Source organism: Gambusia affinis, linkage group LG20 (genome assembly GCF_019740435.1).
Source record: "Gambusia affinis linkage group LG20, SWU_Gaff_1.0, whole genome shotgun sequence".
In the NCBI taxonomy this organism is placed as follows: domain Eukaryota; kingdom Metazoa; phylum Chordata; class Actinopteri; order Cyprinodontiformes; family Poeciliidae; genus Gambusia; species Gambusia affinis.
Window position 1 is genome coordinate 23,146,217 of NC_057887.1, and position 23,687 is coordinate 23,169,903.

The following is a 23,687-nucleotide window of genomic DNA, read 5'->3' on the forward strand; positions in this document are numbered from 1 at the left end:
ATGATTAAAAAAGTTTAAAAAAACGGTTAAAAAAAATCTGGTAGACAGAAAAAACCTTTGAATCCCAACATGAAAGAAAAATGATGCTCCAGGTTTTTGTTTAACTTTTATTTTACAGATTCTCATTAAAAGCCACATACCAACAGAACAACAAGCAAAAGGATGCTTTTATTGTGAAATTTAACTCATTAAATATGTCATTTGTGTTCCCAGAAGGTAAATATTCACTTTGCATGCAGAATGTTGTAAACAGTTCGTCCTGTCAGCCCCAATATAGAGATATAATAACTCATCAATGTGGAAGAAAATAAATATTTTTCTTTACAAACATCAACATGCAGAAACAGTTTCATACGGAAACACATCCAGACCAAACATCACTCCAAATTTAAATTAAAGGGCCAATATTATTACAGCGGCCACTTTAGAGCACAATTAATAAATTGTGTTACTTTCAGTTGTTAAAAAATGTTACACATATAAAATGTGGCTTCCTGATCCAGCGCCTTGAAATTGGGCCTCTGTCTCTTTAAGAAGCTCCTGCTCTTTCTGAAGCTGGTTGTGGATAAGCACCAGACATGAACATCTTCCAGCAGAAATACTAATAATGTGTTGCTTTCAAAAGCATTAAAAACCAACGAGTTGAGGGTAAAAACAGAGTCAACACTCAGCGACTTCGGCGTAATTTGCGGGGTAGAATCCCTCCTTCCCGCCGCTCAGCACCCCCCGACACCAGCCCTGGTCGTCCTCCTCCTCCACCTTCAGGAACGTCTCACCTGCAGCTCACAGCAACACCAAGGTTTCAGAGCACAACTCCAAACAGGAAACAAATACAACCCAAAAGAAAAAGAGATTTAAAACAAATTCGATTCAGAACGGAGACGACGAGTTTGAGTTACGGAATAAATCATGAATGTAAAGAGAAAAAGAAGCATCATGCTTTTAGCTGTTACATGAACTATTGATATTTATTATTGAATGAATGAAATAAAAACTGAAATGTAAATAAAACACATTTTATAAGTCAGATATCTGCTGATTCTGTGGATAATCAGATTAATTCTGATTAATCGATTATTTCAATAATCGATTAATCATTATCTGGAATATAAAGACTTTAGTCCGTGCAGTAATTAGGAAAAAACTGTTAAGAAATATTACCGTTTTGCATTTAAGGTTTTAAAAATCCTTCATATTCGACTCGGATGGCAGTTTTAGCTTCACCCAGTTTAAATTCAATTAAAATAATCTGTTAAGCACCTATTACTGTCCAATTATTAATCAGTTAATCAATGAATAATCAGCAGCTTGTTAATGATGTATTACTGTTCAGTCCAGCAGAAACGCCTCAGGTTTGAATATTTGGAAGATTTTTATTTGCTACAAATAGTCAAACGTTCAGTAAAGGAGATTTATTGACTTTTAGGAAATAACATTCATTTTTTTATTAAAAATGACTGAAATCATTTGTCTATTTGATTTTTTTATATATTCTTAATATTGTATAAAAATCACTTAGATGGTTAGATGAAAAATCTGCATTTTTTTTTATCTAATTAATAAATTTTTTTCTAAATAATCATCAGAAAACAAAAGTGTTGTTGAAATCAGTCCAGAACGTGGCTCCACGTTCTGGACACGCAGCGTGGAATAAATCCGGTCTGCGCTGTCCACCACTTCAACGCTGGAGTGACATCACTTCCTGTGGTCGTTTCCCACCTGCTCTGAAGGAAAGCTCGTCGGCCTCCTCGCCCACGTAGTCGTACAGCGCTCTGACCTTCACGCCGCCAATCATCACGCTGCAGCAGGGAATGCAGACATTCAGAAATAATCCCACGCTGGAGAAAACCTGTGAAAAGTTGATTTTTAGTGACTTACGGACGACTTTCTTTGCCTTTCTGGTTCCTCCGTTTCCTCTTCAACTTTTTCACAGGTGGGAGCCATTCCTGGACGGAGGGAGAAATGACCCAATGCCAAAATATTCTGCAAGATAATTCACTCACAAATATGAAAATACATCCTCCATGGTTATTGACACTCCTTCACAAGTCAAGCCAAGTCTCTAAAGACTGAAATAAACATTTCCTCATCATCTAGTTCACCTTTGACCTCTAACTCTGGAGTCCTGAACATCAACAATTCTTGTTACCAAATTTTAGCTAAAATCACAATCTCAACAAAAAAATGCAAAACTAAATCAATAAAAGTGATCAGGTTTTTGTTTTTAATGTTCTTTTTCCTCCTAATGGTCCAGTTGACCCGGTTCTACCGGAACCAGAACTCCATCATCTGCTCCACCTCCAGCTGCTGTGGTTCTGAGTCAAACCAACCTGTTCCCCTCCTGGCCTGTGGGGGCGCTGCACCAACAACCACTGAAGGAAACCACACAAAAACCTCTGAAGACACTGAGAGCAACTTCCTTCTTCACCAGATGGAAACAAGATGGAGGCGTCAGATTTTAGTGTTGGAGGATTTCTCTTTAGTCTTTGGCTGAAGACCAGGAGACATTTCTGCTGCTAGCGCTAGGCTAGCACGTTAGCGCTAGGCTAGCATGTTAGCGCTAGGCTAGCATGTTAGCTTTGGTTGTATTTACCCAGAATGCCCTGTACTGTAGTTCACTTCCTGTCTTTAGAGCGGTCTCTGGTCCGCTGGGCGTTCACATTCAAAGTGAACCCAGACTGAGGTTTGGAGGACCAGAGGTCAGAGGTCAATTAGCGATCACACCTCACCAACCGGACCGGACCTTATGGGCAAACGGACCGGGTTAAAGCAGACTGGACTCCTCTCCTTCCATCGGCCGGTACCTGGATCTTGGGCCAGTCGGTCGGCATGCCGGGCCCCTGGTTGCTCCTCCACCATTTGAGGTCGTCCTGCTCGTCGATGGACATCAGAGTCTGATGCAGCTCGCTGTAAACCGCCTTCACACTGACGAAGAAGAAGAAGAAGAAGAAGAAGACAAGCTGGAGACTCATCGTGCCGCAGACGAAGCGTTCCCCCAGGAAAACGTCTCACCTCTCGTTGTTGGTGATGTCCAGGTGTCTGTGGATGGAGAGGAAGACCTGCTTCAGGAAGCTGATCCTCTTCCTCTCCTCCTCCTGCGACTGCTCAAAGATGGCCTCCATCTCCTCCATGTAGCGAGGCGTGTACGATGTCACTTCCTCCAGAGCTTTCTCATATCGCTCTCTGGCCTTTTCAGAGAGAAAACCCTTAGAACCAACCAAAGACCTTCTAACGACGGATTTAATCCTCTAATGCAGCGCTGACCTCAGTAACAATAACAGATCTCCATAGAAACCAAGTTGGTGTTTTATATCCAATTAATCCAGGAAAATTAATTTAGGGGGAAAAGCATTCGCTAAACTAGACCAGAGCATCAGGGCCATTACAGCCACGAAAACACAAAGAACATTTTAAATTAACCTCAGAAACTTTTGAGATTTATTTCAGAAAAGTTTTAATAAAAATTCTTGGAAATTTCTGAGTTTGAAAACTAAAAATTGATAGAAAAAAAACTCAAATTTTGAGATTAATTTAAAAATAATTCTAGAAAATATTTGAAAATTTCAGAGTTTCAAAACTTGAAAATTTTCAAGTAAATGCAAAAATTTTGAGGTAAAGTTTAGAATTAAGAAAAGATTTGAAATACCTTGTTTCAAGACAAAAAATGTATTTAAAAAAATTCAGAAATTTGAGGAAAAAACATAAAAACTTTAGTTCAAAAAGTCACAAATTTTTAACTTTTTGAGATTAGAAAGTTTCAGTTTTTCTAGAACATTTTAAATATTAATCTAAAAAAGTTTGAAAAGTCAGAAATTTGCTAGAAAAAAACTCAAACTTTTGATATTAATCATAAAAATTTACTAGAAAAACTGAAAATTTGTGAGAAGAAAATTCAGAAATGTTGAGATTAATCTCAGAAGTTTTCTATGAAAAAAGTTTCCAATTGAAATTTTATATTTTATTCCAATTTTTTTCCAGAAAGTTTCTGATATAAATCTAAAGGTTTGTTTTCTGGTGTTAATTGATCTTTTTTCCATCTGTAACGGCCTGTGATGTCACTTCCTCCAGAGGTTTTTCAGCGGCTCTCTGACCTCCTCCCTGGTGAGGAGCAGCAGACGTTGAAGCGATGGATTTAATCTGGCAGCGTTCTCCTGCCGGCCTCCAGAAACACTGAGCTCAGTAACAACAACAAACCTCCACGAAGGAAAACGCTGCAGGCCGAAACTTCAAGCTCAGACTTTCCCAGGAGATGAAATGCGACCGCGTGCAGCTGCGCCGCTTCATGTTTTCGATCAGAGACGCTGAAAGAAAACGGGTTGTGTTGACGTCTCACTCTCTCTCGCTCCTCGGCAGCTCTCTCCTTGGCCTCGGCCGTCTTCAGCTTCTTCTCCTCGCTCAGCGCCGGGTTGTCGTTCGCCTGCTTCTCCTTCTCCAGCGCCGCCTGCTCCTTCTGGCACGCCTTGTGGTACGCCAGCCGGACCTTCTCCAGCTGCGCAGCCAAACAAACAGAGCCGCATCAGGCCTCTGATGGGAAACTGAACGTCACTGAAACAGATCGGTTCTGACGACAGGAAGCTGTAAAACGTGATGACTGTTGATGGAAGGATTTATTCTCATGCTACACATCAAGATTTTCCCAGATTATTTTCTACTTTACCTTCAAGGTCAAATGGGTTTCATTTTTTAAAGTTAAAATAAAAGATCAAACTTAAAATACTACAAATAAAATATAGATTTTCTCTCAATCTGAAGTTAAATCAGGCCAAATTTTTATAGTTTTGGGTCAGTCAGAATGGCTCAAATTATTTTTATTTCTTAAAAGTCAGAAAACTTACAAAAAAATCTCTTAAAGAATGTTCTAGCTTATTAATGAAAGAAAATTACGGTCACTGAAAAAAACGGATTTTCATTTCAAAATTCACATTTTTTTCCTCATAATTCTGATTTTAAAGTCAGAATGATAAGAAGGTTCTATCAGGTATTGAGGTTCTATCACTTATTAGAACCTCAGTATTTTCATAAATATTAAGGAATTATTTAATTATTAAAAGCTCTTTTTTCTTGCTAAAAATCTTCTTGTAAGCTCGTTTGTCTATTTAAACTTTACCAAGAAATTTGCACTAGAAACTAAAATACTTGGTAAGATTTTGTGTTTTTGCAGTGTGACGTGTTTAATGTGATTTTCCAGTGTTGTCTGTGGGTTTGCTGAATGGAAAGGTTTGGGAAGATGTTAAGGAACTGGTCAATTTCAACCTTGGTGAGCTTCTTGGACCAGGGCTTCTGCGCTCGTGAGAAACTGGTCTTGTTGTCGTAGCTCTCCTTGAAGCCACAGAAGAGCTTTTTGGGGAACGTCTCCTTCTGCCAGGTCTTCACCCGCTCTCCTTCCTCTGCGACGAGAGACTGCGAGATGGAGGAGTGGAGGGCGGCCAGGCGCTCGGTGGAGGCGAAGAAACACTGCCAGGCCCTCATCAGGGAGCCGTACACCGGGCCTGGGGGGCAAACACAGCAAAGAGTGAGGAGCGCCCCCTGGAGGTCAGTCACGGTCAGAGGAGAGTCCGGTTATGGATCTGATTTCTTCTGGGAAGATCTCACACGAAAGTCTGAAGGAAAGGATAAAAACAGAACAACGAAAGAGGAAAAACTGAATTTTCTTTAGTTCCTAACAGCGAAACCAACTGAAGCCACTTCATATCTACGTCTCAGAGGTAAGAAGCTAGCTGCGCTAACCTTACGTACCAAACATAAACTTTATTCTGCTAAACCTAAAGTTAAACAACAACTCAATATTTGGTTGAAGCTAATGCTAAAGCTCTACAACAACTCAATATTTGGTTGAAGCTAATGCTAAAGCTCTACAACAACTCAATATTTGGTTGAAGCTAATGCTAAAGCTCTACAACAGATCTGTATTTAGTGGAAGCTAATGTAAACATGTAGCTGTGTAAATCTCAGCTCTGCTCGGTTTATCAATAATTCACCTATTAGTAATATCTGCTCTCGCTGAATTAACAATTTGTTTGTGCCGCAGTCATTTTGAAAATATTAATAAATGTTCCTAGAGGTCAACCTAATCTCCTCAGATAGTTTGTGCTGCTTTTGTTATGATAACCTCTGGAAACGTTTTGGTTTTACTGATATCTCTAAAATGACACAAATGAAAGGTTTGCTGCAGCAGTTTTGTTGTTGTTGTTGTTGTTGTTGTTGTTGTTGTTTGTCTCACGGGAATCCATGATGGCCTTCCACTTGCTGCTCCACTGGCTCAGCTGCTGCGCGTACAGCTTCTCCACCTTCGCTCGCTCCAGGAAACACGCCGTGACGTCATTGCAGGCCTGGAAGGACTGGTCCGTCCTCTGCACCGTGCGCGCGTAGTTCCCAGGCTGGGCGGGAACAGAACCAGAGATTCGTTTTACGAGTTGGAATTGAGAATCGATCAGAAACTGATCAATAATATCGCTGAATAATCGTCACCATCCAGAAGCTCTGCTTCTTGGGATCCTCCAGCGGTTCCTTCGGTTGGCTCGCCATGTCTGGAACAAAGTAAACCTCTGTTCATGTCCAGCGTGTCCAACACGAGGCCCGGGGGCCAACGGTGGCCCTTGGAGGGACTTTTTTGCGGCCCCCTAACTGCAATTCAAGAATGATCTAAATTTGCTCCGTGAGTCAGAACTGCAGATACAAAGTTTGGTAACATTTATTAGATATTAGATATCTGAGCTTAAGAGAGACAAGATGGAGAGTTTCTAAATGTTTAGGATTATTTTCATGGAGCTTCAATCGCTAAATATCTGCAGGACGACACAGCAAACATTTCTAAAGTGTCCATGTTGTCTAATTCTCACACCTTAAAATAAAATGTTAAAACTTTTTATTTTTAATCAGGGTAAAATTATCAACAACATAATTTTCTAATTTTCTTACAATAATAAATGTTAAGTTTTTTATAACCAAGTGCTAATAATCAGTAGAACATGTTTATCCACAGACTGTTACTGAAAATCTGACTTTACTGAACCTAAATCAGCTTTTATTTAATTTATTCAACTGGATTAAATACAGAAAGGGTTTGGAAAAAAAGAAATTTGTTCGATTTGAAAACAAAATGTTTTTCTTTTAATACAGCAAACATTGAAAATGGTTTTTATGTTTTGTATCTACGATGAATATCAACTCTTTCCTACAAAACTAAATGATTGATTATTGAATGTTTAATTGGCTTAATTTGAGAGTTTTTGGGGTTTTAGAGACAGAAAGTTTAAAATATGTGAACTGAGGAACTTTAGAAAAGAAGAGCAGAACCTTTGACCCTGAGCGGTCAGAGCGTGGTGACCGCTGTGACCGCCGTCTGCAGCCCTTCGGCTCCTGAAGGCCTCAGATTTGCTCTTCTGTCACTTTAAATTGGACTTTAATTTTCTCCTCCTCACTTTAAAATCAACAACATAAACTTCATATTTAATATTTGTTCCGGTTTTTTGTGAGGAAACGTTTTTTTTCTCTGCAGGTGAAGTTGACGTTTAATTCAGTCTCTTTTTCTCTGATCGTTTCAGTCAAACAGCTGAAATAACAGCACAGATTTTCACAGCCAACGTGTTTCAACCGTCAGGATTCCTCAGCAGAGGAACACAAAGAGCCGAGAGGCAGGACAGAAAAATACAGCTTTTCACATCAAAGCTGCTCGTTTCCTTCACAACTAAAACAGGGAACATGAGAGCAGCTTCTGTAGCCACATTAAAGAACAGCTAACAGGAACAGACCGGGCGCCTGTCTGCCAACAGGTGGCGCTGTAGGGCTGGCAGCGTGAACACAGTTCATCTTAAAACAAACACATCCAGTAATCAGCAGAAAAACACAAACTGGATTCTGTGGTGGAATCTCTAACTCTCAAATGTAAAAGGAAGTTAACATTAAACATGTTGATCACGGATCTTAAATTTTCTTAGTTTTTTTCTCGCTAGACTTTTCTGTCAGCCAAACGTTTGAGTCGCACACAAACAGCTAAATGTTTGAGGCTAGCAGTAACTTTGCTAACATCGCTAACTAGCTGGTTTTTGTGTCAGTTTAGTGTAAATTAATCTGAAAGGACATTTCCCTGGAAATACAAGTTTTAATTTTTATTCATAATGCCTTAAAAGTCTTAAATTTGAGTTGATGAAATATTCACAACTTTATTCTCATTTTACCACGACTTTATTCTGCAGCATGCTAGCTAACTAACTAGCTTTTCTTCTGTGTATCGTGGCGTTTCATATCAGTTGATATCCATAGTTATTGATTAGTTTTTGATTAGTATCTGAAATACTTCCAAACTGGAGCAGTGACCGTTCCTCCTCCGTCCACTTTTCTCTCCATTTTGTTTTTATTTCTCAGCAGTTTTGAGACTCGGTGGGTAAACTGGAAACTGCTGCCAGTTACTCAGCATGTTGTTGCTAGGCAACCAGACAGTGAGAGAGTTAGTTGATTCCACCAACCAGCTTAGCAATGAGAGATTCATCAGCTGAAGTCTTTCCTCTGCCTACATCTCCCAGAATGCTGTGCGGTTCTGGATTGGAGTTCTGTGAAATTATTGAATATTTGATGATTGTATTATCTATTGATATTGATCACGGGTCTATAGAGACATATATTTTGTTATTGGACTAATTATGGGTAAAAGTGTTAATTTATCGCCAGTTGGTTACATAAAGTTTGTACGTTTCTGTAAATCTGGCTGAAAAATGGATCACAGTATCAGTATCATATTGATTACTATTGATTAGTTTTTAGTGGAGTGACCAGCAGGTCTTAAATTTCATTCACAGTGGGTAAAAAGTCTTAAATTTGTGTTGAAACCTGCAGAAGCAACTTTTTCCTCGTGATGTTTTCTTGTTGGCCAGATCATAAAAACTTAAACAATAAAAATGAAAAACTGAACAGCAGTGAAAAATAAAACCTGCAGCTGTGAGCAGGTCCAGACGGTGAGTCCTTCCTCCAGTAAACCCAGTCCAAACCGGACCGCTTTGATCCGGCAGCCATATTTACTGTACAACAGAACCCCCCCCTCCCCACCCCATCAGGCGGAGGGGGGAGGGAGGGGGCGGCGCTGGAATCCAGCGGGTCGGGATCGGCCTGCAGGAATAGAACAGCTGCTCCAGCATTTCTTCCTGCAGCTTTCCCAAAATAAACGGCAGGGAAAGGTCACGGTTCTGTTCGCTCTGACTAACACAAGGCCCGGCCCGGCCCGGTCCGGCCCGGCCCGGCCCGCCGCCACCGATCCTCCTCTCAAGACAAACCAGAAAGTGCAGAGAGGGAAGGGAGACGCAGGCCGAAACATGTTCAGGTTCAGACCTATTTCTGTCTGCTGACGCGTCACTGAGAGACAAAAATAACAAAACCTGAAGTTTAATCTGAAATGTTTTTTAGAAATAACTTGAAGATTCCTGAGCTCCAAATGTTGGACATTTTCAAGAAAAAAAAAATCAGAAATTTTCAGATTAAACTCAGAAATGTTTTAGAATAAACATGAAAATGTTCTGAGTTTCAAAAGTCAAAAATGTTCAACTGTTGAAACTCTAGAAAGTTTTAATCTCAACATTTCTGACTTTTCTCCATCAACAGTGGCTCTGATGCGTCCGGCTCATCAATGACCTCATCAATGACCTCATCATGTTTCCATCAACAATCATTCATCAGTTTTCCTCCAAGTTGAAACAACATCACCTCTCAGTTCTAGAGAAAATCACTCACAAGCCGAGTCGGGAAAAGCAGTGACAGCTGAGCAGTCCTGCCTGGAAGCAGCCGTCACTTCCACGTCTCCCTGAATCACCTCTGATTACTCCACTGACCACTCGGTTCTGTAGTTCAAGAGCTGCTCCATGTCTGCCTCCCCCTCCTCACCACCGCTCCGCTCTGCTCCGCTCGCCCTGACCCACTTTTCCCTCGCCGCTTAAAGTCACACGCACCCGGAGCCGACCCGGACCCGGAGCCGACCCGGACCCGGAGCCGACCCGGAGCCGGGCAACAGGCGGTGAAACGGAAGAATCACTTCCACACAACGCCGCTTGTAGAGAGAGAGAGCTTTTTTTTTCTCAGAAATAAAAAATAAAAAAATTATTTTGTGTTTGAAAAAAGTAAAACATTTGTTAGAAAAAAAACTCAGAAATTTTCTAGAAAAAGAAATTAAAATTTCCAAGTTCCAAAGGTCAAAAATTGGTTAGAAAAAAATCTGAAATTTTGAGATTAATCGCAGAAATTTTCTAGAAAAAATTTGTTTTAAAAGTAAAAAAATTCAACTTTTGAAATTCTAAAATTTTCAAGATTTTCTCTAAAAATTTTGGAGCTTACTCTCAAATCTTCTTAGTTTTTTGGCGGATATGAACTCCCCTTTCCTTTTTCTAAACCGGGCCGAACTCACCTCACCTGCTGCCGTCTGTCAGCTCTGCTCCAAACATCAACCCGTCGGGTTTTTCCTCATGTCCTCCTCTGTGGTCTGCTGCTCCGACTCGCCGTCAGGCTGTCCGGCTCTTCTTGCTCCGTTTCATCAGAAACAACAGCTGGAAGACGACCCCCCAGGCCCCCGTTCCTCCCTCTGTCCCTCTCAATATGGTGCTAATGAGATGCCAGGCTTTTATTTTGACATGATCATGTCAGGGAGGCTCACGGTCATAGGATCTTATTAGCACGCGTGTGTGAGGGGTTCCCATGTAGATGGACTCCAGTGTGACTTAAAGAGTGCGGTGTGTTGCTAACGCTACATCCACATGTCATCTTTCAGATGCTAACGTCAAAACATTTAGACAGTTGAGGTTTTTGCCTCCTGACGGTCTGGTCAACCCGATTCTACTGGAACCAGAACATCTGCTCCACCTCCAGCTGCTGTGGTTCTGACTCAAACCAACCCGTTCCCCTCCTGGCCTGTGGGGGCGCTGCACCAACAACCACTGAAGGAAACAACATTTCTTTTTAGTCTTTGGCTGAAGACAAGGAGCCATTTCTGCTGCTAGCACTAGGCTAACATGTTAGCTTTGGTTGTATTTACCCAGAATGCCCTGTGCTGTAGTCCACCTCCTGCTTTTGGAGCGGTCTCTGGTCCACTTGGCGTTCACATTCAAACCAAACCAGTTAACTTTTTTTTTTTTTTTGTGGCTCTAGTGTCGCTTATTTGAAAGTAGGCTGACAAGAAAAGAGGAAGGAGAAGGAGGAAGACATGAGGTAATCAACGGGTCCGGGAATCGAACCCACGTCGAGGACTCAAGGCCTCCCAACGTGGGTCGCGCTATCCCCTACGCCACCACAGCACGCCCCACGTTTTTGATTTTATTACACATTCAGACTTTGCCAAACAATCTGAACTTCTTCGACAAGCAGAGTGGAGTTGGATTAAAGCAGTGTTCCTCAGTTCCAGTCCTCAGGCCTGCTCTGCGTGTTTTAGATGTAGGCCTGAGGACCGTAATTGAGAAACACTGGATTAAAGATTAAAGTGATTAGCATTACAAGGGCCATTTTCATTATTTACTTTATTCCTAAATATTACATTTATACTGAAAAGTATTATGAATTCTATATCTGGACAGTTGGTAGTTAAACCTTCAGGTGAAATGAGATCAAAGGTTGTTAGAATCCAATTCTATTCAAGTTGAGTTTCTTAAACCAGTTCAAGCCAGGAGAACATTTCTCCTCAGCTCTGAGTGCTGGTAATGCTTTGGAGTCACTGTTTGTCATCAGCAGAGGAAAAATATCTGACAGTCCTCACTAAACAAGCACTGGAAGTTATTACTCAAAGGCAGGTCCACAAATACCTCAGGAAGAAACCCTGGAAGGAACAAAAGCCTTGAACACAAGGTGGGAAGAGGGAAGGACATCCTGCCAGATCCTGACCAGATTAGCCAGCAAGAAGGAAAAGACCTCCAGAAAGAGAAACTGCAACAGTGGATCAGCTAAACCAGCTTAGGTTAGCTAAAATGTTAGCTGGATTTAGTTCTGCTAATGCTAAAGCGCTACAGCAAATGCTAAGATGCTAAATTAAACTGAGTTGACACCCAAACAGAGTCTTAGATTCATATATGTGAATTTATTGCACACATTTTTTAAAATTACCACAACTGGTTGCTTGTTTATCTAAATGCTGTATTTTTGCCATTTCTCAATAAAGTTTAGTGAAAGAACGGGAAAAGAGGTGAGGACCGGAACCGGAACTGCTGCGTAAAGGTGTTGTCCACTTCAAAATAAGAACGTGAACATAAACGTTTAACTTATTGAAGGATTCTTAAATGTTGAAAATCAAATATTAATCAGAGATATAAAAATTTTTTCAACTCAAGGGTCAGAAAATAGCAACATAAATTAGCCGGGAAAATTGACATAGGGCAAGCTAAATGTGCTAAACGTTTCTAAAGCTAGCAAAAGGTTAAACAGAAAAATTAGCTCTGCTATTAGCACATTAGCGCTGATCAAACTCCAAGATAAAGTTTGACCTGTCACACGCAATCCTAATAAAAAGACTTCAGTTGTGGCATAATGGGAAGAATTTAAGGAGTGCAAATACTTCTGTAAGAAAAAACAAATCACCGTGTTGAATGACGCTTTTTCTTTTAAGGACAAACAAAAAATGACCTCAGTGATGATTCAGAGCACATCATGTCACCCAAACTAAGCACCTTGGATGAAGTCACAGGAGAGATTATTTGTTTCCTGGAAAGGTTTCTTCACACAGACAAGAAAGAAAGAAAAATCCTGTTTCAGCTTCACCATCACACAGAAAAATAGCTTAATTTGTGAGTTGGTTGCAAACAGACATTCATCTATTTAATGCCTCACAGGCCAGTTTGAGCCGGCTGCACGCTCTCCAACAAGCCATTTCCTCGTCTTCCTGCCCACGAGCTCCAAACATTTACACCATTAACTCAGCAAACCGAAGGGAAAACAAGCCTGCAGCTGAGAGCGGCGCTGTCCTCCACCTCTGCTGCTGCCAGATGACTCCATTCAATCCAAACACCTCCAACCGGTTCATTATGGGAGCAATGACGACAGAGCCGGGCTTTATTTCAGCTTTTATTTCAACACCTTAGTTGTATCTCTATCATATTATATACTGTATTTTATTCAAAACAAAATTTATATATATATTCATATACCTTTTATCTCTGCATACTTATGCTCATACTGTATGTGGTCATGATGCATTTCACTAGGCCTAAAAATACTCTGGTGTTCATAAGGTGAAATGCTTTCTACACTACGGCTCAGTCCATGTTCTGCTCTGGGCTTCAATAAGAGTCACTGCAGTACAGAAAGCATTCACAGAAAACCCAGAAATTAAACAGAAAACGTCAAAGAATTTGTCCACACTATCTGGAAGACAGAGATTCTTAAAAATGTTTACATACCTAATATTATAATCTTCATTGTACTATATTTTATCATCTTTGCTGACGTTATCGTCATTACATACAAAGCTATAGGTGATGTTTGCCCCACAGTTAAATGGCTGCCCTGGCATCTTAAAATCACAGCGGCCAACAGGCGCAAATGCGCAGCAAATGGCAAAAAGCGGCGCCAACACATGAATAATGCAAAACAAAGAAAAAAAAACACATGCAACACATTGATATATACACCAAGATCACAATTTTGTTATTCTCTGCTCTGAATACAAACCCTTGTTCAGAAACTACGTTAGGAAGATGCCTGTAAGGCATCGGTCACAGGAAGACGACGAAGCCCTACGGGGCGGTTTAAAGTAACGGATGGGATTGCTCTTTGCCAGCCACATGGAGAAACATCAGTGCCATGAATGAGTGTGTGACTGAGTGAACTTCTGTGTGGACAACAACCCGATGAAGGCTGGTTCTGTTCTGGGCACCACTGTGGAGCCTCTGGACATGGATTTAGAATCATAAAATTTGAGAGCAGTTAAGTATTTTTGAATTGGAAAAACTGCAATCGCAGAAAATAGAAGCAAGAACTTACAACCGACAAAACATACAAATAAAACACACCGCAACCACAGGAAGTAGAAAAACAGCAGCAGGTATAAAACGCTGGTTGTTTGCTCGCCATATGGAAGTCCTCCAGGCCACCAGGGGGAGTCGATTGTTACCGTGTCCGACCCGGTTGTTTCCATTTCCTGTGGTTGCAGGATTTTTCTTTTGCTTTTGTTTTATTAGTTGTAGGTCTTTGTGTGTTTTGCATTATTCATGTGTTTGATGCACATTTGCGCCTGTCGGCCACCATGTAGAATAAAGCCGAGATCGGATGTTTAATAACACAAACTGTAGTTTTCCATTTATTACAGCAAAAATATGTGAAAATTACTATTATTATTTTTGCTTTGTGGAATAGTGAAACTGTGGGATTGGCAGTTCAAAATTAAAAACTAACTAATTCAACATTTTAGGAGCAGAAGAAGCATTTGCTTTTATGGAAAAGGTAAAAGTCAGGGGAAGAATCTGAGACCAACAAGCACACTCACATCATCAGACTCACAGAGGCATAAGGTCGAGACGTTCAGGCAAATAGAGAAGCAGGAAAAAGCCCTTTTTCATCACCTCACCTACGTGGGAAAAAACAAAATGGCCGACCTCCTGGCACCAAAGAGGAAGGACAGAACTTTAGTTTCACCCCAAAACATAAAACTCAGTTTTATCCAAAACTGAAACCTGATGAAGCTTTTAAATCTCTTCCTCATTTTTTACAGTGTAATTTGAACATTTAAAAACACCCTGACCAGTTTTATATGAATGATTGCTATCAGCACTGAGTACAAAACAGATGGGCTCTTTCACTAATCCTGTTAAACATGGAATATATATTTAGCGCTCGCAAAGTACAAACATACAAAGCTTATTGGGAGCAACCTCTGGGGGAAATCTGCAAATATATGTGTGTGTAATATATATATATATATATTTATTATTTCATATAAAATACTATTTTTGTGTATTTTATCTATCATTTACAAATAAAACTCATCATGGGATCTGCTGAAAAGCACAAAGCAGACGTCAGAATGCGCTTTTAATAGCGTCTCTGATTCAGTCACAGTACATAACATTTTCCTTGGGTGATTTTTCTGCTTGTCTCTAAACTCCAACTTAAGTTTTCTGAGTTGCAGCTCTGAGCAGCAGATGGTGTGAGAATCCATCTGTCACTGAGCCCGAAAGAAAAAAACACTGCAAATGTGTTTATTCTTTTACACCAAAAAATAGTCCGTTAATTAAAAGCCTGTCCATCAAAAGTTTAGAAACATATTTTCACCATCGACTTCAGACATTCTGACTCTTTTTATACTCCACAAATTGATCCACAGTAAAGCAAAGCCCAGGTTTTGCCCCTTTAGGCCTGTTGATGTCCACTGATCTTCTCTTGCACATCTTCTGTTATTGATCAGCTTTGTCAATAAGATTCTCTCTCCCTTTTCTGAATCATCCCTTCACTTTCTCAGTCTGTGTCTCGAGGAGTTGTGGGGACATGCAAAGGAGAGGAGAGACGCCTGGGGAGAGAAGGAGGCCAAATCAAAGAATGAGAATGGGTGAACTTTAACTACAAACTAAATGGGGTTGATAAAATGCAGTTAGATGGAGAAATGATTGGAGAACTAATCAGACTTTAAGGATAAAGAAGGTTGGAAGGTAAGGTATGGCTGGATCAACTTAAAGCTGCAGTATGTAACTTTTAGAGAAATTATATTTTACATATTTGTTGAAACTGTCACTATGTGGTGATATTGTTATGAGATAATCTGAAAAAAATCAATCTTTGTTTTCTCTCAGTGTTAACCAATCAGAGGCAGGAGGCGGGGCTTAATGGATTTCCCCCAGTGCTCTCTGCTACAGTGCAGCTAGCTTAGCATGTCATAAATGCTAAAGCCACTTAGCATAGCCACCAATGACAGCAGAAAACGGTTCTCCTGTAATGATGAGTTGCTTATCCTGCGTTAGCACATTTAGCAGCAAGTACATGAGGATGACTGAGAGCGCTAAGCCCCGCCTCCTGGCTCTTACTGGTTGTTTTTGGTACATTTCTTCAGTAGCAGCTCAGGGATGATGTGGAGGAGATCAATCTTTTCACAGATTATCTGTCTCATATTGAACTGTCATGACGTGGTGACAGCTTTAACAGACATGTAAAAACAAACTCTTTATAAAAGTTACATACTGCACCTTCAAATGAAGCTAACGAGACACTCTGACGCTCTTTCACCATCCAGTGTTTCCTTTGGACCGTTTGAGTCGCCTCTACATCGCCCTGAGCCCGTTTTCGTCCTCCCTCACCTGTCAGTTAGTTTCTTGAGGGCCCGCTCGATGTTCATTCGATGCCCCACTCGGGTCACTCCCAGGTCCAAGAAGTCGTCCTTAGTAAGTGACGGGAGATGAGATCCATCTATCTCGTTGTCTATAAAACGCTCCCTGTGTTCACCCAAATTTAAGTAAGTCAACCAGTCGGCAACGTCGTACTTGGTCCAGTAGGGTAGAGGTTTGATGGCAAAGGGTCTGGCAGGGGGAGCGGGGCTGAGGTTGGGGTAGTTGAGACAAGAAGGGCTGGGTGGTAGATGCAAAGGGGAGGAGGCTCCCGAGAAGAAATGAGTCGGGGAGAGAGAGCGTGAGACTAGTAGAGGGTTCGGACTCGGCACACCGGAAGGAGAGAACAGCGGGGGAGTCGAGGCGTGGTAGGGATCTCCGAGAGAGTGACCAGGAGATGGAGGTGTGAGAGGGCCAGGAAAGTCAAAGGGGTTACTGTAGATAGGGGTGGAGGGAAGGATGGGGAGAGAGGACGGTCTGGGTGGTGTTGGGTTCTGCTGTTCGGTGTTGTAGATGAGAGGGCTGGGGGCCCGGCGCCTGGAAACCGATGACCGCATCTCTTTAGAGGGACTACACTGAAAATCAAAAGTCTGCCTGCGCAACTTAGATCTGTGCTTAGGTGATGTTGGGTATGGGCAGTAGGTTGGGGAATGGGGAGGATGGGAATGTACCGGGGAGGTTGGCATCTGAGGAGAAGGGGAGCGGGTCCAGTTGCGCTGAACGGGGACTTGAGGAGACGGAGAGACAGAAGGGGAGGCCGAGAGGTTGGGAGTCAGGATCTGTCGATGCTGCGGGGAGGAGGTCGGTAGCGGCGAGGTGGAGCGACCGGTCGGTGGGCTGTGGAAGGCATCGGTAAAATCTGCCGAATATCTGAAAGACACAACGTAAAACCTTACAATGGTGCCATCATTAAGATCAGCACAGAAAAACATCTAATGCAATATAATTACTACCTAGCTTCAAGTGAAACTGAAACACTCTGATCCAGGCTGCCTTTACTCACACAACAGGGAATTGTTGGTTGTCTAGCCTGGTAAGAATCAGTTCCTTGTTCTTCGTTTTGCTTCATCCAGAGGGTTTGGACTCTTGGCTATTGAGGAACGTTTGCTTTCTCAAAAGCAAACGTTATTGCTATTGACGTTTGCTATAGCGTCAATAGATTCAAAATTTTGAACAATTTTGAATCTGTTTAAAACTTTCAACGATTGAACCTGATTCTACCTGATTGCTAACATTTGGCCGTGACGTGTGTGATGCGCCATCTCCATTGTGAAGGAGGCGTTTTCTTTAAACAACCATTCCAAACTGCGAAGAGAGAAGTGCCGAGCTCAACAAAGTTTTATTGCTTTGCCAGCAATAATATGTCCTAAACAGTCTTCTTGCTTTGACTGTTGTTGCTCAATATTTGGAAGTTTGGCTAACATGGACTGAAGGACTTTGGTCACTTCCACTGAAGGTGAGGCATTTTGCTTCCTTGAACAGGTTGGGATCTGTCAGGCTACACAAAACATGTTCACATGAGATTTCAGTCTGCTCAGTTCAGAATGAGCTGTCCTCCATCACTTTAAATTCAAATGAGCTGCTGTTGGCCACGCCCCCCCAACTCAAAGTTTACACTTACATGTGAAACTGGCTGCAAAGAGAAGCACAATTATGTAACCACACATCTTTCAAAAGCAGAAGTAGAGCCGTCTGCACAACCAACCGGAATGCAGTAAGTGGTTTGTGGATGGTAAGTCAACGACCAATCACTCTTCCAGCAGCCATTGTACACAGCAGGATAAAACCACTGACCAAACATGCTGGAGTGCAACTTGGGTTACTAATGGTCTTAGCTTCTGCTAATGGTATTAGCTCTAGTAAACATATGGCATTAGCTCTACTTAATATAGTAAACAGTAAATCACAAGTCGGTCACATTAGCTTGTTTTAATAGATATCTAAGAATTTTGAGGCAGTTAGTCTCAATCCAGACGTTTTGTGGTTATAATGTTAGTTTTCACCACGTCTACTTTTTGTGTTTTATGTTTAGTCTCAAGTCCTCCTACCCATGTCAAAGGCCCAGCATGCATTGCACAAGTGAAAAAACATGGTGACCAGCCTAGGTGAAAATATAACCAATGGAAAATTTTGAAATAATTCGTTTTTTATGTATCATTTTAGGTTAAGGCAGATATGTTTAAGTAGTTGCCATGCTTATTAGAGGAACTTTACAGAGAAGTTGATCAAAACAAACCTGTGCATGGAGGGGGACTTAGGAACGTGACTCCAGTCATCCATACTCTTCATGCTACTCATCTGTTGCAGCTTGGAACTCAACTCGTTGATGATGCTGGCTTTCACACCGGAAAAAGGCGAGTGAAGCTTGCGACCGTCCAACACCATACCCCCATGCTGGACTCCTTCTTGTTGGTGTTCAGTGATGTCACCCCAGACCACTGATCGAGGCTCGATGGGCCTCTCCAGACAGGCCGCCAGCGCAGAGCTAAAGCCATCTTCCATTCTGGCCCGACTCTGCTTGTGCTTTCTGTCGTCAACAAGAGTTCTCTCCAAACCGGCATCTTCAGGGTGGCTTTGTCTCTGCAACTGCAAAGGAGCCGGGTTGGTGCTGTTCTGCCTGCGTAACGCTATAGGTGGGCCTCTTCCTTCTATTTCCTTGTAATGCATCATCTTTGGAAAGACGGGGTTTGCCATTTTGGAGGTGTGAACATCAAACGGTTGCCCTCCCCGGTAGATTGTGCAGGGATCCTGATGTTCGTTGAGTTTCTCTCCCTCCCCTCCTCGTCCATCACCTCCAAGTCCAATTTTTTCTCCTCTCAAGGCACCAAGTCCCAGCATTTCTAGATGATGGTCACTACTGCTGTGACTGTCCAGCTCCTCAATGCCAGAATCCACCACTGTGTCCTGCCAGTCTCCACTCTTGGGAATCATAGTACTGGAATGAGTGGGATCGGTTCCTTTACTCCCTGTGCTAAGGCCTACTTTGGGCCCGGCCACGCTATAGTCGGAGGAAGCAGGAGAGGCTGTTGTGGTTGTGGCAGCAGCAGTTGCTGTCATTGTTGTTGTTGCGTAGGTCATGGTGGTGGTAAGGGCCGCTGTGCCTCTGTCCTGGGCTGGCGTCTGAACCCCAACCAACGGGTCATTAGTGCTGCCATAATAAGGATGGGCATGTGACATGGGCTGGGGTCTGTGTAGTGATGCAGCAGCTGCTGAGGTGGTAGCGGTGGTGGACGATGGTGCAAATATTTGTGGGGATGGATATGATGGAGAAAGTGCAGACTGTGTGAGGTTGGCCACTTCACTGTCGTAGGAGGTGAGGCTTGAGGCGGCAGAGTCGCCACCTTGTGAAGACTGTTGGGGAGCATTTGAGGGTTTAGGAGACGGAGGAGGGGGTGGTGGAGGTGGGGCAGCAGAAGCAGGGTTTTGACTCTTCCGTTGATGATGCTGAGAGAACTCCATTGCTCTCTCATTCTTTCCATTAGCAAATTGTAGCGGAGGGGGCAAAGGATCTGCAAAAACAAACTCCTCATCTACGTCTATTGAGGGAGCTGGAGGAGGGAGAACCATCAGTCCCAGGCCTCCCACCCCGGCTCTTGCTTCTCCCATTGCGTCGTTAGTCTGTGATGGAGCTGTGGGGACAGTGTATTGTGGAATATAGCTTGTGTTGGCAACGTTTTCCATCTGCAAGTAGGAGGGTCTACGGGGGGCAGGTTGAGCTGGCGGGGGAGGTGGCTGAACACCCTGAGCATGTTTGCTTTCGTACATCTCCTCTCTCTCTCTGCTGCTCTGTGGGTAGTACTGGCCTGAAAACTGGCTGTTTCTGTCCTCAGAGAAACGAACCCTAAGACCCTCTTTAGGCCCTCCATCTCTTTCTCTCTCCATCCTCTCCCCACCTCCACCTCCTCCACCGCCTAAACGTAAAATCCTTGGTGACTGCGGCCGGCTCAAAGACGCAGGGGAGGCGGTGGCGGAGGGGGATCCGAGGTGAAGGGACACCGGAGAAGTATATGCCGATTGTGACGGGGTTGCAAACAGCGAAGGTGTTGGGGTTTGAATTGGTGTAGGGAAGGACCCAACTGTGGACATCTGCCGGCCAAAGTGCCTGTCATCTCGGCGCGTCCTGCGGTCGTCTTTCAGAGCTCGTTCTCTCGCAGCCAGTGCCAGGCCAAGTGGGGATGAGGGGTCAAGCACTTTCCCTGTTAGTGGATGGATAAAAGTTGTAGCAGGCTGGCTGCCATACACTGAGGGGGCTGACTTTGGCTGCCCATCCTGGCCAAGGACAGGTGAGGAGTACTCTGGAAGGCCAAAGGCTGGGGGCATACTGCTGGAATAGTTCATGAAGTTGTCTCCAGAAAACATGCCTTCATCTATAGACTTGGAAGGCCGAAGTCGAGGGGTGGGTACCTCCATTTTTGAGCCTTGAAGAGGCTGAACTTGGGCCTCAAGTGTCCCTCCTCCTTCTCCACCACCTGCCTCTCCTTGAATGTCTTCCTCTGACGACTGGAAGAAGGAAGCGCTCTTTCTTCTTATGTCTCTTAATCGCTCCCTGTCCCTGCGTGTTCCTCCACCACTAAATGCTGTGCCAAATGTTGAGGTATAGTCCACTTTTTCCAGGTTTTGCTGAGAAGAGACGGCGGGTGCGACTCTCGATGAAGGCAAGGAGTTGGGTGTAGTCGGCTGAGGCGGTGTGGGGGTCAGTGGTGAAGGTAGGCTTGTGCTGGAGTTGTCTGGAGCTGCGTTCCCAGAGGTTTGGTCCTCCACATCCTGAGACGGATCTGCTTCTATACTGCTACCCTGGCTGCTTCGGCCACTACTGCTGGTGGACGGCGCTTTGACGATAATCGTAGGGATGGGGATAGAACTCTTCTCTTTGGTGGCACCTCCTTTGCCCCTATGTTGTCTCAGCCCGTCTTCCACCTTTGACTGCTTGATCAGAGCTCCACGACCTCCACGCCTCGCTACTCCCCTTCCGGCTCCTCCACCTTGCTCCCGGCTGGTGAGTTGCACAGGATGTTGCACCTGTTGAGGCTTTGGCTTTGCACTTGTTGGTGGTGTGGCACTGCTGTATCCTCTCCTAAGCCCTCCCATCTTGCCGCCGCCTCTCCGAGGCGCGTCTGGCTCTCTTATGCAGAGTCCGTCGGACTGCCTGCGGAGGGTGGGAACCATGACCTGCTGGTTCAGCCCACCAGGTCCTCCCCTCTCCCAGCCAGCCTGGGTAGGATGGGCTGGCTGCGAGTGGAGCTGGTAGTGGGCTTGAGATACAGGGGGGATTGGCATAGCAGGCCCTCTACCAGTATAAGGACCTGCGGACAAAGGCGGCTCTGGAGCAGACGTGTTGGGGGGCGGTGGGATGTCTTCTGGTCCTGGCACTGAAAGACTGCGAGCTAGCTTCATAGCCGGTGGGTGGAGGTACTGCCTTTCTTCTTCTGTCACACCTAACGCCCCCCCCAAAAAAAACAAAGTTACAGGCAGAAAAAGAAACCTAAAGAAATCTGTTGATGGCATGTGTGGTTACCGATGGATTTCTGGCGCATCATGACTGCATGCTGAGATCCATGTCCTGGTTGAAAATGGGCCTGGTTGTAGCCAAATCCTTGCCCAGTCTGCATCAGATTCACGGATGACGGCTGCTCATACGGCTGCTTTGGTGCGTTTCAGCACATTTTAGGAAGAAAAGCAGACAGAAAACTGAATTAAAATGTGTTTGGGTGGTATGGAATATCACATCCTGCTGTAACCGAGCTGCAACTCCAAAACACACAAATACAAATGAAACAGAAATTATGTCCACCAGGGGAAATAGAAGAGTAACAATACCTTAACTAACAAAACCTGTAAATATGAAACACTGCTAACAGAAGTCCTCCAGGCCTCTAGGGGGTGTCTGCAGTAGATACTATCATCTATGTAAAAATGCTGCACTTCTATAATATAAAAAAACCTCCTCCTTTATAAAGACATGAAATATAAAAAACTTGTCTTTCTTCCTCCAAGTTTTCATGTTAAAAGCTAAAATTTATCAACATAAAATCTCCCAACATCAAAAAAACATACATGTACTGGACTTAAAGGTACATTATTTTTACTGGAAAATTGTACATTTGCCATAAAAATAAATATTTTAGTGGGGCGTGCTCCGGTGGCGTAGAGGGTAGCGCGCCCCACGCTTGGAGGCCCTCAGTCCTCGACGCGGCCGTCGCAGAGTTCCCTCTCATTCCCCCTTTCCTGTCAGCCCACTGTGGTATAAGGGACACTAGAGCCCACAAAAAGACCCCCTGGTGGGGAGAAAAATAAATAAATATTTTAATGCTTTTTTTTTTTTTAAGGTTTTATTGGCTCTAGTGGCCTTTATTTGATAGTTAATTGACAGGAAAGTGGGCAACGAGAGAAGGGGGAAGACATGTGGCAAAGGTCGCCAGGCCGGGAATCGAACCTGCGACGGCCAATTTATGCGAGTTGTGCTCAACCCCTGCGCCACCACAGCACATCCCTTAATGCTTTTTTTTAACATGTTTAAAGAGGTGTTGGTAGATTTGTCCTCGTCTGTACATGAAGAGACACCTCCTGACTCAAACTGTGTATTTTCATGTGGGTGGCCTGTTGTCAGTCAGCCTCTCTAAAGTGCACTAAGGGCTTCACAGTAAGCCTTCCTTTTTATCAGCATTACTCACTTCCGGATGTATGAGCTACATTTTGAACTAGCTGGGACAGATGATCTGGAATTTGATTAAATCATTCAGAAATTCAGACACTGGCTGCGTTTCCATTGCAAAACTTTGTCTATTTTCTGCTTATGTAAAAAAAACCACAATTTTGCAGTTGCGGTATTTCCATTAAATAGGAAATGCAATGAAAATCATATGAGAGTATGTTTGTTCACGAGATAAGTCATTAAAAACTGAGCAACACCATCATCCTCCTCCCACTTCCTGTTGTCCTCTTTGACGTTTCCCCCAGTAGAAACATCCAGTTGTTGATCATGTGACTTGTGATGTGAAAAAAGTGTCTCCATTGCAGTTTTCTAAAATGCATTAACTTCAATAAAGCCAAAAACCCCCTAATCCAAATGCAAATGTGTGTTTTCTTTAAATGACCGTGTTTCCAATAAAGCAGCATTTGTTAAATCTGTCACAGTGTTGTGATATTTTATTATGGGACAGATCATCTGTGAGAAGATTGATATCCTCCACCTCTTCCCTAAGGAGAAATGCCCCAAAAACAACCAATCAGAGTCAGGAGGCAGTGCTTAGCGCTGTCAATTAACCTTGAGTACGCGCTGCTAAATACGTTAATTAGCAGCAGATTCAGAAAAACCATTCATTCGTCGTCATCAGTGGCTATGCTAACTAACTGTAAGCGCATGTGGTGAATGTATGTAGCAGAGAGCAGTGGGTTAGAGACTGTGATTGACAGCGC

The 23,687-nt window shown here is 43.2% G+C and overlaps 2 protein-coding genes and 1 long non-coding RNA gene across 5 annotated transcripts in view; 1 reads left to right on the top strand and 2 right to left on the bottom strand.

Annotated features, from left to right (window-relative positions):
- Positions 1-87: 87 nt before the first annotated feature.
- LOC122822793 (protein kinase C and casein kinase substrate in neurons protein 2-like) lies at positions 88-10,529 on the bottom strand. 3 transcript variants are annotated; one of them, XM_044101723.1, is made up of 10 exons: positions 10,388-10,529; positions 6,469-6,527; positions 6,221-6,377; positions 5,254-5,489; positions 4,334-4,489; positions 3,013-3,188; positions 2,805-2,925; positions 1,879-1,946; positions 1,720-1,799; positions 88-776 (listed from the first exon to the last, which is right to left on the bottom strand). In XM_044101723.1, the coding sequence occupies exons 2-10, from the start codon at positions 6,523-6,525 to the stop codon at positions 661-663; spliced, it is 1,167 nt and encodes a 388-aa protein (XP_043957658.1). In that variant the 5' UTR covers positions 6,526-6,527; positions 10,388-10,529; the 3' UTR covers positions 88-660. The 3 variants fall into 3 exon arrangements, with proteins under 3 accessions (XP_043957658.1, XP_043957660.1, XP_043957659.1); XM_044101725.1 differs by having other exon boundaries at positions 10,393-10,508; XM_044101724.1 differs by lacking the exon at positions 10,388-10,529 and adding an exon at positions 9,721-9,859.
- LOC122822794 lies at positions 5,274-10,087 on the top strand. Its single transcript, XR_006369226.1, has 2 exons — positions 5,274-5,705; positions 9,592-10,087. It is a non-coding gene; the product is annotated as an uncharacterized LOC122822794 (long non-coding RNA).
- Positions 10,530-12,998: 2,469 nt separating the features above from the next.
- Positions 12,999-23,687, bottom strand: part of LOC122822795 (SH3 and multiple ankyrin repeat domains protein 1-like) — a 55,300-nt gene continuing 44,611 nt past the window's right edge. Inside the window, exons 26-29 of the mRNA XM_044101727.1 lie at positions 21,787-21,913; positions 18,508-21,706; positions 16,245-17,141; positions 12,999-15,463 (exon numbers count right to left, since the gene is read on the bottom strand). Of these exons, the coding sequence (XP_043957662.1) occupies positions 15,412-15,463; positions 16,245-17,141; positions 18,508-21,706; positions 21,787-21,913 (4,275 nt within the window). The 3' untranslated portion in view covers positions 12,999-15,411. The remainder of the gene's footprint in view (positions 15,464-16,244; positions 17,142-18,507; positions 21,707-21,786; positions 21,914-23,687) is intronic.

Coding starts and splice junctions, on each gene's coding strand:
- LOC122822793 (XM_044101723.1), bottom strand. CDS start 6,525: ATGGCGAGCCAACCGAAGGAACCGCTGGAGGATCCCAAGAAGCAGAGC. Junction 1,800..1,878: donor AAAGGCAAAGAAAGTCGTCC/GTAAGTCACTAA, acceptor TCCCTGCTGCAG/CGTGATGATTGGCGGCGTGA. Junction 777..1,719: donor CGAGCTTTCCTTCAGAGCAG/GTGGGAAACGAC, acceptor TGTGAGCTGCAG/GTGAGACGTTCCTGAAGGTG.